This window comes from Macrobrachium nipponense, chromosome 21 (genome assembly GCF_015104395.2).
Source record: "Macrobrachium nipponense isolate FS-2020 chromosome 21, ASM1510439v2, whole genome shotgun sequence".
Taxonomy (NCBI): domain Eukaryota; kingdom Metazoa; phylum Arthropoda; class Malacostraca; order Decapoda; family Palaemonidae; genus Macrobrachium; species Macrobrachium nipponense.
In genome coordinates, this window is record NC_087212.1 from 74397433 (window position 1) to 74413198 (window position 15766).

At 39.3% G+C, this 15766-nt stretch overlaps 1 protein-coding gene and 1 long non-coding RNA gene across 5 annotated transcripts in view; one reads left to right on the forward strand and one right to left on the reverse strand.

The window, feature by feature from the left end:
• LOC135198177 (uncharacterized) overlaps positions 1-15766 on the reverse strand; it is a 183573-nt gene that overhangs the window by 155891 nt on the left and 11916 nt on the right. The gene's annotated exons all lie outside the window — the stretch shown is intronic.
• The window catches only part of LOC135198176 (protein charybde-like), a 98071-nt gene that overhangs the window by 77435 nt on the left and 4870 nt on the right, over positions 1-15766 (forward strand). For 3 of the 4 annotated variants that reach the window (XM_064225698.1, XM_064225697.1, XM_064225696.1), the window contains exons 2-3: positions 14395-14495; positions 15145-15260. In XM_064225698.1, the coding sequence (XP_064081768.1) occupies positions 14436-14495; positions 15145-15260 (176 nt within the window). In that variant the 5' untranslated portion in view covers positions 14395-14435. Of the gene's footprint in view, positions 1-10582; positions 11095-14394; positions 14496-15144; positions 15261-15766 lie in introns of those variants that run through there. The other variant, XM_064225695.1, reaches the window with a different exon arrangement.

Sequence of the window (15766 nt, forward strand, 5' to 3'; positions counted from 1 at the left end):
GATCATTTATCAATGTTTCTAAACCAAAGGACCGGGTTCGATTCCTGGCAGAGGTACAAGCAAATCCCCGTTATAATTTACGTTTTAGTGCAATTATCCTGAAGGTATACTAAATAGGATATGAACTAATATTTGTGGATTTACACACATTCACATTAATATATAATATACTTAAAAGGTTCTTTGCGGCGTGCCTTCGGCCCCTAGCTGCAACCTCTTTCGTTCCTTTTACTGTACCTCCTTTCATATCATCTTTCTTCATCTTACTATCCACCCTCTACTAACACTTGATTCATAGTGCAACTGCGAGGTTTTCCTCCTGTTACACCTTTCAAATCTTTTACTGTCAATTTCCGTGTCAACGCTGAATGACCTCATAGGTTCCAGTGCTTGGCCTTTGGCCTAAATTCCATATTCAGTTCAATTCAATCCTACCTATGTTAACACGTTAACAAGGAGAAATCAAACGAAACACTTTCGAAGAGATCAGAAAAGCTTCATCTTTCCCGGTTCTATCACGCTATCAAAATGGCTCATCAAAGGTCAGCCAGAGATGGCTCCTGATCAATAGCTAGATCAGGATCCATATATGGATCCTGAGCTAGATGAGGATCGCCAAGTGTCGAAAGCGAGAAACCCTTTATACCTTTGAATCTTATGGCGGTGTCACAAGAGCAAGTTTTCTGGCATCTTTTAGTTCCTTTATACCAAACCCTTGAACCGCGTAATATTATTTTTTCCATAACAATGCAAAACTGTTGCATGAACTCGCGGGCCTTCAACCTTGCTCATTTTTGATGCAGGATTCTGGGCCCAGTTAGTCAAGTCACAGCGACACTTGCTCGTGTGATACAGTGTTCAGAGTACAAGGAGCCTGTATCAGGAATCGCCAGTATGATCAAATGAAAATAAAATACATATAGAAACATACATTTGTGTTATTTATAAAAATGCTTGAGTGTAAACATCTCATACATCTATGTTACATATATTTGCAACATCGGTAAATATTCTTCTATGAATCAGTTGGGCATCTTGCCATCTACAGTAGCTTTCAGGTTACAAACAACTTCCTAGATAAATATATTACAATAGAAAAGTATGTATGTCTGTCCGCGAGGGACTGTTTCTAAAATGGACTGTATCCTTTATCATTAAGATTATATTGTTATTCAAAACGAGTACACATCCATGTGAAACACTTAAAGACAACGTAACAGTTCCTTTGAGAGAGAGAGAGAGAGAGAGAGAGAGAGAGAGAGAGAGAGAGAGAGAGAGAGAGAGAGAGAGAGAGAGAGAGAGAGAGAGAGCCTACACATTACGTTGAATCACTCGAAAATAAACTTCTCAGTTCCTTTGTTTACTTCCCCACCAGTCAGCTGTGAAATCAACCCTTCTTACCATGATAAGAGTGCTCTTGAATTTACCGGTAAATTGCACACTGCTAAGGGCAACCGCAAGGCCTTGTATCACTTCCTTGACGGACTTATGACTCCTAGCAGGGGTAACTTGAATAGATCATATATAATCATTGCATTTGATTCTAGTACTGAGCATTTTCCACAGAATCTAACGTTCGCTGCCATTTATTCTGAGACCACTCCAGTTCGAAGGGCAGTACGTACATATTTTCACGATATCAAATTCATCTGCTTATCTTATCACAAGAAAGTTATCGCATTACAGAGATCAAGCCAATGTGGTTATTGTAGTCACCTTGTTCATGTACTAGGCCTGTACAGTATCTCATTTCTTTCAGTCCTTTTCCTTATTCGTATAGCAACTTGTTTGGTAGCGTGGGTAAAATGACAGCAGCAACCACAAAAATAATATAATTCAGACCAAGATCTACCTACTAATTTCTTTAGACTTTGATTCAGACAGGATTAGCCAAAAACAAAAGCGTACTTGATAAGCCTATTATTATGAAAACGCATTCAGAACAATTGCGGAAAATCCTTGCGATATGTACTGTCGTTGCAGTTACATTAGTCGACAGATACAATCGAGTTCTAGGTTTTCAGAGAAGAGGCATCCTCCTCCTCCTCCCTCCCCGAAAGGAACTTACTTTACATATAAACATACATTTTATATACATATATACATATATATATATATATATATATATATATATATTATATATATATATATATATATATATATATATATATACATAGGGCTACAAATGTCCTTTAATATCCAATTCGCTCTACCTCGGAATTGATAATGATTTCTCCTCAGCCCTCTGGGCGCTGGTTCGAACCCACGAGAGAACGAAATTATTATCAACTCCCAAAAAAAATTGCCCTTCGGTTAACAAATATGAAAATATATTAATTCCGAAGTAGAGCTAATTGGATATTAGAGGACATTTGTAGCTCGCAGTATGTATATGAATCACGGTGATGTGTTAAAAAATTTCTTTTATATATATATAATATATATATATATATATATTATATTAATAAAAAAAATTATTTTATATATAGTATATATATATATATATATGTGTGTGTGTATGTATATGTAAATAAATTCTTCTGTTAAAACAGGATACATCTCAGTATAAAAGGTCTCCATTAAAACACTGGTTTAAAGCTAAGGACTATTATTTCGGTGGACTGACTCCCACCCTTATCCAGGGAGTCAGTCCACCGAAATAATAGTCCTTAGCTTTAAACCAGTGTGTTTTAATGGGCCCTTTATACTATATATATATATATATATATATATATATCATATATATATAAAAAAGGTATAAGCCACGAAGGAAAAATAAACAACGGAGTTTCTGCAAGATCTTTCGACTCAAAGGACGTTGAGTCGAAAGATCTTGCAGGAACTCCGTTGTTTATTTTTCCTTCGTAGCTTATACCTTTATTTATGGATTTATCACGTTCCAAACTTTCGTGATTCAGTTATACATATACTATATATATATATATATATATATATATATATATATATATATATGTGTGTGTGTGTGTGTGTGTGTGTGTGTGTGTGTGTGTGTGTGTGTATAAAATACTAGCACAGATTGACTAATATTCATGGAATAATACAATGTTCAAAATTAGTAAAATAAGAATGAAAACAATAAAAGCACTTAAAATCCCAGCTACAACTGGAATCGTAAATCAGCTGATGGCAGACGCAAAGCCGAAAAGAAAGAGGCATGAACCAATGCTGTTGCATTGTGCATAACGCCAAAGAACCCCATCAGAATCTCGAAGTCTGATCTTTCTTAGATAGTGATCCCCACTGGCTTTAACCAGGTATGTATCCACCTTTGCGGCGTGTTTAGTACAAGATAATGACCCTCAAGAAATATCAGTCCAAATAACGACCCCTAAAAACCCTTGGGAGTCACTATCTAGGAAAGACCCCTTGAAGCCATTCTGCTTGTCATGCAGATTTAAATAAAGTAGATCAATGAACCGAGTGCATTTACTATAACAGCCATAAGTCACGTGATTGTTACGGTCCTGTAAAGCTTTTTGAAATCACGTCTGTTCATAATTGACGCCTTCATTCACTTTTGCAGCCTTCGACCCGATTCACCAGGATACTTGAATTCTTCCAGCTAAACCCAGTTCGGAGATCGTAACTCACCAGATGATTCGGGAAAAACCTCTTCTTTACTCTCCGAAGGCTGACTGGTTTAGATGAAGCTGGCTTATCCCAGCATGGGCCTCTACACAAAAGGCCTCCTGTAGGGTTGCAAGGTGCAAAAGCATAAGACTTGCGACTCGAGGTTATGACTCGGGTTACAAATGCATTGCAGTTACCTTCTTGTTGGTCAATGTCACTTGTGGCTGCTGCAGATTAAGCTGGCCTTATGCCGGTTCCGGGTCTTACTCTTTGAAAAGTAAAAATCTGCTGTTTAATTGTTCGGTTATCCTACTAAAATGGTCCCTTCATTCGTCTGTTCGGAGGTCCTCTGTAGAACTGGAAGATTACTCAGCTCAGCGATCTGTTCAAGACCGGCCCCAAAGAGAAGCAAAAGGAAGTTAGAAAGGGAGGAACGGCGAGAAGAGAATTCCAAAGACTGACAATACAACCAAAGAAACAGTCGCAGATTTCCACAGATCTCTCGTTTCTCCCTCGTAACTTTTAGTATACTGATATGCCATTTAAGTACAGTAGCCAGAAGTCTTCACTTTTCTCTCTCTAGCTCGACCAGACTCTTGCATTCAATTCCGCAGTCAGATCCAACATCACTGCTTCCAATGGTTATAGTATTCATGTCAACAAAGAGGAGGACTTCGACGAGTCATCTCCCACCTCTGGGGGGTGGACCTGATCTTATGTAATCTCTCTCTCTCTCTCTCTCTCGTAGGACCATGACGAGGTGAGGGGCTAAAGGACCTTGGACTTTGGGACCTTGGCCTTTGGGCCCGTGTCCTGACGAATCATCCTAGTTTTAGATTTAAATGGCGTGGACGTTTCCACTTTCGCAAAATTTTACTGCTTAGGTGAGTGAGAAAGGATCGTGTTTTGGAAGGGGTTTGCATTCGAAGCAAATTGTGGGAGTTGTGGTGGTTGAGTCGCCACCCGATAGGGTTTGGACCTAAGAGATAGTAATGGGATTTCCCATTGCTATCTTGAGGGCAGAACCATCTCCAGGGATCAGTCTGGCTTTTGGGGATGGGACTGCTTGCCAATGCTTTTGGGGTGGGGAGTGGGTTCCCATTAGTGGGGGGCAGAACTCCCAGCGGGCGGATTGGCTTATACCTGGGCTACCGCAAACGTATTGGTGCTATCCCGAAAGGGTAGAGTGTGGGGTGGACCATTGGGAGTCAACTTTCACTTGTGCCACTGGTGGAGAATACGAATACCCGAGTAATTCACGATACTTTCTTGATATAACAAAGTAGTAATACTTGTATGTATGTACAACTGTGTGTGTGCATGACTATATATATATAATATTATATATATATATACTATATATATATATATAGTATATATATATATTTATATGATATATATTAATATATATATATATATATATATATATACTATATATATATATATATATATATATATAATATATATCTAGTTATATATATATATATATATATATCCTATATATGTGCATGCAAGAGCATGTGTGTGGGTGTATGAGTTATTTTTCTCTCTCTACCCTAAATATGGATTTGGACTACATGCATATGTCCCCTGGGAAACTGGACTCGTAGGCACCGTTGACGACTTCTAGCTCGAACAAAGGCCATTCTTTAAACTGCCCAGATGCCAATAATAGAATGAAGCATCTGGAAGCTCTATATGTGGAAAATATTCCACTACAGTGTTATTAAGAGGATCTCGACCTCTTTGAAAACGTTTAGTAGTATAGCTGAGTTTCGTGTGAACTTTCTTGATACAGAGGGAAAACTGAAAGCTTGGGTAACATTTGACAAGCATGAAGATACTTTGAAGATATGTGACTCATTAGTTAAAGGAGCCTTGACGGATAAAACTCAAAAAAACCTGGACATTTATAAACCTGCAAAATGGAATCTAATATACCCTTATACGTAGGAGTACTGGCAAAGAAAGAATCCCCAAACCTCCTAAATGGCTGGTAGCAAAACCCGAGGAGGAGAATTTTAACTATTATAAGTTTAGTACATACCTTCAGCAAAAGTAGGTGGCATAAAGAAGTGATATTACTAGATTTAGTAAGAGCTCTGTGCTAATTCATGCAAAATCTAAAACTCGGCCACAAATGCTAATAATGATGAAAGATGAAAACAATGATGTAATAGAGAAAATTAACCTCACCTTAATTTCAGCTATGAAGAGGTGTTTTTGACAGAGACTTACTTGTACGAGTGTACTGAAGAAGAAATTTTAGATATGTGCCCGCCACCAACAACTGTATGGACAGCGAAAATGGTCCCAAATGGCAATATAAGTACTTTTACTTTTGAGGACAGTAATATACCCTCTCATATAATAATAGAAAAAAATAACAAGATATGTGATAATTGCTCTGCCCTAGAACATGGCCCATGCTCATATACACCGAGATGTATTAAATGTCAGCTAGACCACAAAGCAGTTGATAAAGTATTGGACATGCAAAACGACTTTTGAGAAGAGCCAAGAGTTATTCTAAAGTTCTCTCCACCACAAAGGCTCCACTTCAGTCTGCTATTCCTTCCTCATCCTCAATGAAGGGTGCTCCTACCCCTGTGGTCCAACATTCCACCAAAAAGGGCTCCACTCCAATCTGTTGCTCCTTCCTCATCCTCAATGAAGGATGCTTCTATGCCTGTGGCCCGACAATCTGGGCGAAGTGCTCAGCCTAGTAAGGTTAGAGCACAAACCACGAAGGCAGATTTTCTGTCTCCAAATTATGAAAACATTCCATGTAGTATACTGGGTATCTACCTCAATCCTCCCTCTACTCCTTCCTTTGTATCATCCCAGGAAGAATCTCTGCCTGATTTAATGGAATTAGATCCAAACAAGTGTGCAAACTTAAATGATAGATATGATAAAATCAAATTCAACGAGCTGGCTGGTGAAGAAAAACACTCGTTATCTAAATCTTACAAACAAATGCCACTAAGCATTCAAAGACGACCTCGAATAGATGACTATTCTCCAAAAAATAGACACCTTCTCTTCAATATTACAATGGAATTGTCAGTGACTTCGTGCAAAATGTGAGGAGCTTAACGTCTTACACCATGAATACTCCCCTATTGCTGTATGTTTGGAAGAAATAATGCTTGATGTCCACACACCCTGCCTAAGAGACTACGTATATATCATACAGAACACAATATAATTTGGACGTGAGAAGACATGGAGGTTACCTTATACATATTCGTAGGGATCTTCCTCATCTTCCCATCCCACTTATTACACTTTACAGGCTGTTGCTGTCCAAATTCACTTAAGGCGAAAGTACACACTCTGTTCTCTTTATCTTCCCCAAACAATCCCATCACTCGGCCATTTCTTCTCATGGGAGACTTAAATGGCAGACATCCTTTATGGGGGAGATGTGACATCAAATCAAAAAAGGGAATATCATAGCTTCCATAATAGAAAATGAAGATTTATGACTTTTAAATACTGGGGAACCCATTCATTACCATATCCAGACAGTCTCATGCTTAGACCTTACAATTTCTAGTTCTAATTGCACGATGAATTTCAGATGGAAGACAAATGATGATTGGCAAAGCATTGACCATGCTCCCATAATATTAAATTCCAATAATGACCCACCAGTTCAAAGATCTCAACGGTGGAGTATTGAAAAAGCATACTGGAACAAATTTAAAGCGCAAAGCGAAATAGACAGTGATGCAAATGACTTCCCAACAGCACATGCAATAGATTTATTCAATAGGACTTTCCATACAACAAGCATACATTCTATACCAAAAACTACAGGTCTCTTTGGGCGATGCCCAGTCCAGTGGTGGTCTCAAGAGCTCACAATGTTACAGCGAGTCACGAGGCACATCACTTACACGTTATCGTAGACACCGAACCACAGCAAATGATAATATATAAACAGAATAAGGCTCGTTTTCGAAAGGTAATGAGAAATGCCAGAGGGCAGTCATGGCATCATTTGTACCCTTCATTATCCGCAAAACACCTATCTGCAGCATATGGAAGAAAATAAAGACTGCCAGGAAATCTACACCCAATCCTTCCCCTGTAATTAAAAGTTAATAACAACCTCATCGCCAATCCAAAAGATGTAAGTGATAAACTCCCCGATCACTTTGTTCAAGTTTTAAAAATATCCGATAGTTCCCCTGGATATCAATATAGAAGGAAAGATCAACTGCTTTTAGATTCAGTGCATCATGCTGGTATACACTTGGCAACGGGTGCCTTCCATTCTTCTCCCATCTTCCGATCTTCTCCCATCTTAAGTTTATTGATTGATGCGGGAGAAATCCCACTTGAGTTATATAGCCGATCATCAATTATCAGGAATTGGTTTAGGATTCAGAGAATCCCCAACTCTAAAGCCTTTGATGCAGCAAACAAAAATTCTTTCAACAACTTCTATGAAAATCACCCAAGGTTTCTTAAGCCCTTTAGTTTTAGAGTAAAAATTTTGGAAACACTAAACACGTTAAGAAAATCACCTGTTATAAAATCTTTTAAATATTTTAAAAGTATCAAAACAGACAATTCGCGTCCAGAAATCAGGGAGCATTATTTTTAGAACATACTACAGAGCACTGTCTACATTTGTTTTTACCGATGGCTCCAAAACTGATGAGGATGTCGGATATGGAATTTTTAGTGGTGATTTCAGCCGTAAAGGAGATAGCATCGAACTTACGGTGGAACTATATGGAATCTTAACTGCATTGGAACATACTGCAACCCTCCAGAATTCTACTAATTTCACCATCTTTTGTGATTCCAAAAGCGCATTACAGGCACTAGAAATTTTCCATACCAATCATCCATTTACACTGAAAATCTCACAGTGGTATATTTCTACAGCAGCGTCGAGGGATTGCTATCTCTTTTTGTTGGGTCCCAGCACATGTAAATATAAATGGAAATGAAAAAGCAGACCAAATAGCTAATCAGCAGCAACCAATCTGATACCAAGCAATGGAACGAAGTAGGACCAAATAAAATGAAAGGGACTGCCACATATACACGCCCGTGCAAATATGAACCTATGCCTAAGAAATGGGAAGTAACGATATGTCGCCTCACGTATAGGACATTCAAGATTGACTCATGGATATATCAAGAGCGGTGAATATCAATCTTACTGTGACGACTGCCTCGTCATTATGACTATTAAGCATTTGCTAGTTGAATGTCCTCGTCATCGGATATTGTGAGAACAGCACTATAGAGACAAAAGAGATTGAGATGGTAATTACAGTTTGGCAAAGATAGTGGGAGAAGAATCACAGTATGATGATGAGTGTGGTATTGAGTTTTTAAGAGGTTGGTGTTCCTAAAGAAATTTAAGTATTGTTTCACTTTTGTGTGTGTACACACACACACATATATATATATATATAATATATATATATATATATAATATATATATATATATATATATATACATATATATGTGTGTGTATATATAAATAGTTTTTTAGTTTGGTGCTGTTTGATATGTGTGTGTGTGTGTGTGTGTGTGTGTGTTTTCTCACAGTTGGTTGTACAAAGTTTCATTCGGCGTCAATGATCCTGGTAGTCACGACGCCAGATAATTATTAATTATCTCTCTCTCTCTCTCCCTCTTGTTTACAGTTTATTAATCTGATGTCGACGTTAGGGTGAATTTTTCCTGCCTTAATACTTTTCTGGAAAAATCTATGAGACAGGGCCAGCAAAAAGCTTCAAAGAACCCAAACGACTATGATATAACCACAGTACCCGATTTACAAAATATCAAACTTCGTTCGGAATCTTAAGAGAGAGAGAAAAAAAGGCGTTCAACCCCAAATATTATTCATCAAATTATATTTATCACCAATTTGGGTACAGACAGGTCATACGAGAGTGTTTCCACAGTTTGAAATACTAAAATTCTTGAATCCAATAAGTTCACCTTCGACGAATGTAATTTACTGAAGAAAAAAAGAAACGAAGTTGGTTGTTTTACGATTAAGTAGGCCTTGTGCACGCACAGGCGAGTTGTGGTCCAGAGAGTGAAAGGGAATAAGAGAACATCAACTTACTGAATGTGCTCGCTACTCGAGGGCCTTTCTATGGGTCTTTAAAAAGGGAGGATAAATCACGTGAGTGTCGTGAGACGAATGGGCGGGGGCCGGGGGAGGTGAAGGTTAAACATCACGTTTCTTCGCGTGACCGAAAGAAAGAAAGAAAGAACGATAATGATGCAACAATGCAGTTTTGTTGCGTAACTGTGCGCCTACAATGCAGAGGGCGCCGGATATGAGAGATATGCAAAAAGTCTTGAATGCTGTTTGTTGGCTGTTGTCGAGGGAGGAATGTATGTCATTTAATTTTGTAATGTCATATATTCTTGTCTCTTTTATTCCGTGATATCTCTAAAAGATTCCGTTCATTCCCACCATCTGACACCCTGTGTAATCAATAAGGAAGGGACGCCTGCGTATTCTTTCCTTCCACTCGTCTGATAAACATACACACGCACGCACAGGTCCCGGCGCGGAATGCAAAAAATAATACTGAAATGAAGTGTCACCCGCGTACCCTGGTACCTCGGTGCCAAGTAAGGCACAGGGTGCCAAGTTTAGTGACCTCGGTCACCGCAGCATATAAGTAATGCTAGCGGCGGTGCCAAGGTCGACCAACAAACGTAAACCGGTAAAGGTTCGACGCGCGCAAATGTTGATAAGGCCCCACGCGGTGCCAATGTGACAGTTTCCAGCTGCAGTTTTCTTAAACGATTGTTTCGTCTCCATTGAAGTTTATTTTGCTTTGATTTCACATCATTTGTTGCTCGGAAGGAATTTTAAGCGTCCGGACAAAGTACAGCAAGATAAAAACAACCATATATAAAAAATAAAGGAAAACTGAGTAAGAGAATGGCAGTAGCGCGCTGCCAGTTGCGTCAGCCAGCATTCATCGACGAGGCTTTGGCGGAGTGACTGACTTCAGTTCGGGCAGAGCTTCTTAACAACTCGGAGGAGGAAGGCACGGCCGCACTTGCTTCTCTGGAGTCTTGGACGTCCCATAGTGTTATCTATGGAAAACGGAAACAACAGCTACTCGCTCGCTGCAACGGTCAACGTCAAAGCCATCATCAGACTAACAACAATTAATACGTTTGAGGAGACGCCGTAAGGAGAAACGCTCTCGTTTCATTCGCTGGATTTTAACATTGTAGTAACGCAAAGACTGTTGCGTCAGCTGGTCACCTTATCAACCATCCACGCCCATACCTACCGGCGCTGAAGAACTCAACTTCGCTCAAGCCTGCGACAGGATTGATTGACAAGAGATATTCAGATTACTTGGGGAGGTCACCTGTTCTGGGATACTCGTCCAGTCTTGCCCTTAGGACTCGCCACTGACAGATCAAGAGGATGTTGTCTATTCTAAGGCCAAACACGTACAAGGCGCCACTCGCTTTGCTCTCGAGGGGTGAGTCGATGCATTTTGTTTATTGTACCTTTTCTCATTTCGTGAATCTTAATTGACAATTAACAGTTAGTACAACTTACTGTTCTCAGAGTAAAATGTTTAAGTCTATGAATCCCCATCAACCATCTCGGTACAGACAGGTCATACAAGATTGACTCCAAACTTTCAAATCCTAAAATTCTTGAATCTGATGTGTTCACCTTCGACAAATGTAATTTACTCTGTGAAAAAAGATGTTTGTTTAAAGATTAAGTAGGCAATGTGCACGCACAGGCCACTGCTTTAGGTGTTAAAAAGAGTTAAAGAGACCTGCTGTTAACCTCCGGACTCACTATCTAGCTAAAGCAATGGAACCAAGGTCTGAAATGACAATGCACAATGTTCAAATATTACGTGGCAACAAATTGTACTCAGAATCATTATAAAACGTAGATAATGTGTATAGATTTTTATGCTGTTGGCGATAACTGCAAATTCCCACCACCCTTTGGCCAAAAAAATAGCTTGCTTGAACGCATGCACGAGAGGAGAGAGAGAGAGAGAGAGAGAGAGAGAGAGAGAGAGAGGGCCTAAACATCACAAAAATTCATTTTGTTTATAAGAAACGATTTGACGGCGGCCACCTTTTTGGTAACAGAAATTCTATTTCACACGAAGAGAGCGAAAAGCCAAGAGCGATGATCAACCCCCACCCCCCCAAACCCAAGAAAAACAAGAGTAAAAAACAAACGCTGAAAACGTACAGCATGAGTGAGGGTGACGGCGGCAGGCAACCGTTCCTGGCTTCGGTGGGTGAGAGGGAAACGAGAAAGATGGCAAGTGTAGAGCGGAGACCGGCACTTAAAAATCAATATTCACACGTCGTGAATGCAAAGTGGTCTTTTAAAGTTGCCTGTAATAACATACAGTAGTTCGGTTAACACTCGTGACTTTGTAACTTTGTGGCTGGAAAGCCAAAAGTAGAGATAAACACGGTAAAGGTTGATTACCTCTTGGCGCCAAAGCAGGGTCATTGGAATTTCAGCCTTAAGCGCTCAAGATCTAAAGACGGTTTTCCTGCTGCCCAAGTGTGGGAAATTTCCACGCGTAGCCGAACGTTTCCTCTATATTTGCTTGTTTGTTTCTTGCGCTTCGGTAAAGCAATGACATCCAACGAAAGTTTTGTCATCGAGTAATCAGTCATTATTATTTATGAATGAATTATACTTGTATCATTTACTTAATTAAAAAATATAGCAAAAATTATATAATTATATACTTATTCCTAATCATTCTCAGGGTATAATTTTGAAAAAAATTTTATCGCCAAAAATAAAAGAAAAACTTGGAAAGGAGACGCGTTCAAAGGGTCAAGTTATTAAAAGCTCACACACGCAAGGAAAAAGTGAACGGTGCAGGACAGGAGGAAGACCCTTTCTAGAACTTGATGCCGCCGCACCCCGGGCTACAAACATCCGCCTTATGCATCCGTCCACTGCTTTTACTTGGCTTCCCCGCCCCCCTCTCTTTCTTGATACCAAATTCTGGCCCCTCGAACCTCATCATTACATCCCAGCTAAAGTTCTGTATTCTGTCCTAAGATACTGGTACTCCACCTATCATGTAATACATTATACTCGAGGGAAGTTGTATTTGAAGGGGCCCTCCGAAAAGTTGGTCGTAATGAACGTGGGTTTTATGATTATGACACCTTAATGTATTCTTAGCTGTGGAGAATTTGCACTCATTTCGCTAGTCTAACTGGTAACGTGTTTAATATCATGCAGAAACAATCAAAATAGGCAGAGCAACGTGGAGCCTTCTGATAAGTGTTGCAGGTGTGGGCGTCCCAAAGTAATAGCACTGTGACGCAAAAGGTGACGAGAGAACTGGGTTAGTAAATAAGTGCCGCGCATCAATGTACACCTGCGCTCCTGTGATTAACTAAGCCACAGTACAGCAGTCTTGCACGATGTTCGTGTCAGTGAGTGAATTGCATATTTAAATTGCAGCATACATATTCTATTAATAGAGAATTATATTGAATTTAAGGTTAAACATCACGTTTCCTCGCGTGACCGAAAGAAAGAAAGAAAACGATAATGATGCAACAATGCAGTTTTGTTGCGTAACTGTGCGCCTACAATGCAGAGGGCGCCGGATATGAGAGATATGCAAAAAGTCTTGAAGGGGGTTAGTGCCGTCAGTGCACCTCATGTGGTGCAATGCAGGCATTCCTAAGGTTCTTTGCAGCGTCCCTTCGGCCCCTAGCTGCGACTGCTTTCATTCCTTTTACTGAACCTCCGTTCATATTCTCTTTCTTCCGTCTTACTCTCCACCCTCTCCTAACAATTGATTCATAGTACGACTGCGAGGTTTCCTCCTGTTACACCTCCCAAACCATTTCACTGACAACTTCCGTTTCTGCGCTAAGTGACCTTAGTTGCCCCTTGGCACGTGTGCCTCAAATCTATCAGTCAATCAGTCGACCACACTCCTAAAGCTGCGAGAGCTTCTAAACTTGGAAACCTCTATGATCCGAGAAATATTCATGGTTCAATTCGCGAGTTTTTGTTCGTTTCTCATCTGCTAAATCGAAAAAATTAAGGCAAAAGCATACACACATACAAGAAGCAAAAGAACGAATAAATGTTCAATTAGTGCTTCTTCGTGAGTTTACAGCCACAGTATCTTATAATGAAAGTTCGTGCTGTCTTACAATGAGACTGCGAGGAATGCTTCCGGCATACGGAGCATTTAGCGTAAGTGTGTAATCGATGGAAATTCCGGGGGCTAGTATAAAAAAAAAAAAAGACGCGTCATAATATAAAATACCTCGCAATGCATGGAAATCTTTTTTATATCCCTCTCCTCAAGATTATATGAAGAAAATTCTCTAAGCTTGAGGCTGTCAATATCATTAATAGCAAACCTACGTATAATCACTTTTTGGTTCTCCAGTGAGTCATAGCGGTTTTGTCCTGAAGTTCTTCGTAGAACATTTTCTAAATCATAAGTGTTCTGTCTTGAAGTTCTTAGTAAACCATTCTCTAACATCTTTTAGTTTTTCACAACTGATCGATACATTTCTATAACCACTTTGATGAGAGAAGCAATCCTTATTCAGTGACGAATGATCAAACTTTACATGTTTGCAGTTTGCCAAAGCTGAGGACACAATGGAAACCATGCAAATGCTCATAAGTAACCCATAGATGATGAATTAAAACTAACACATGTTCATTGTTTGTCAAAGCAAAAGGACACAAAGAACAATGCTAATCAATATTCCGCAAAATTTTAAATCCTTTCTTTTTTCAGATTTCTACGATTTCCGTGAGGTGGAGGACGAGACGGCTGCTATGCTGTTGGCCAAACACATCTGGAGGCTACTGAAGAAAGCCAAACACAGGCTGTATCAGGTTAGTACTGCAGTAGGTCGCTTTCTCTCTCCATAAAATTATACCAGTGGGATGGATACATGCTCTCCCAACACTGTTTTCAACAAGCCGTAGAATGCTGTCACATTAATTTCCATATAGCCAATGCTAAGCATTCCTGGCTGTATTGACAAAGCATTGCGGTAATGATATATCCATAAAATTCAGTATTACGTAGCTAATTTCAGTGGCAATCTACACAGTTTCTTATAAAAGGAATGCTTGAATTATATAAAAGGTGTCAATTTCTCAAGGAATATTTTACCACAATGTTGGAAAATCTTGTAAGCTCTGCCAATTTGAATAATCTTAGCCACAGATCTTGTAAGCTTAAGCAACCTTTCTACTGTTAGCCTCTTGGCACCTCACTGATTTATGAGAAAATGAAAATAAAATCTTCTTTGCCGTCAGAATGATGAGTAAAAGTATTCGCCACAGGAAACTCCGTGCCAAAAAAAATCTTATTGGGATAGTGTCGGCAATTTGAGTTGCATTCTTGACCGATTATTTATGCAAATAATAATTCCATGTATTCCCAATACACACATGAACTCTGCCACTGTATGGGATTCTTTCTTATTTCTTTTGACTCGAAGTTTCGTAAAGACTTGACATTCTACTTCTCCTTCAGATGCCAGGCTGCGAGGGAGGAGCCGGAGGCGTCTCGGTGCTCGTACCTGCAGACTTCCTCAACAGACTTTCGCGTGATGTGGTCAGGATGACGGAGGGAGAAAAACATGGAGTAAGGTCAGTTGGTTTTGCTTGCGTCGCTTTCGATACTGCAGTTGTTGTTTTTTTCATAAATATATAGAAAGTGTTGGCATATATCGTTCAGTTTCTACAACTTGCAGTGTAGATTTTTCTTAAAACATCCCACCCTCTCTCTCTCTCTCTCTCTCTCGCCTCTCTCTCTCGCTCTCTATATTGTCCCCCTTTTTTTGCTCTCTCTCTTCTCTCTCTCTCTCTCTCTCTCTCTATATATATATATATATATATATATATATATATAATATATATATATATATATATATATATATATATATCGGGAATATATTGCTGTTAAAAAAAAAAGGCCTCTGTTGTGTGGCGGAACTTTGATTTGTCTTCAAGTCATCTTCTAATTTTGTACAAACTATCTAAACAGTCCAAATAACACAAACGTTTCCCTATTCATTCAACCTTCAGTTTATTTCTGGACAAAATAGCATATCAACATCATCATCACAGGGAACACTTGATCCGTTTCTTCTTCA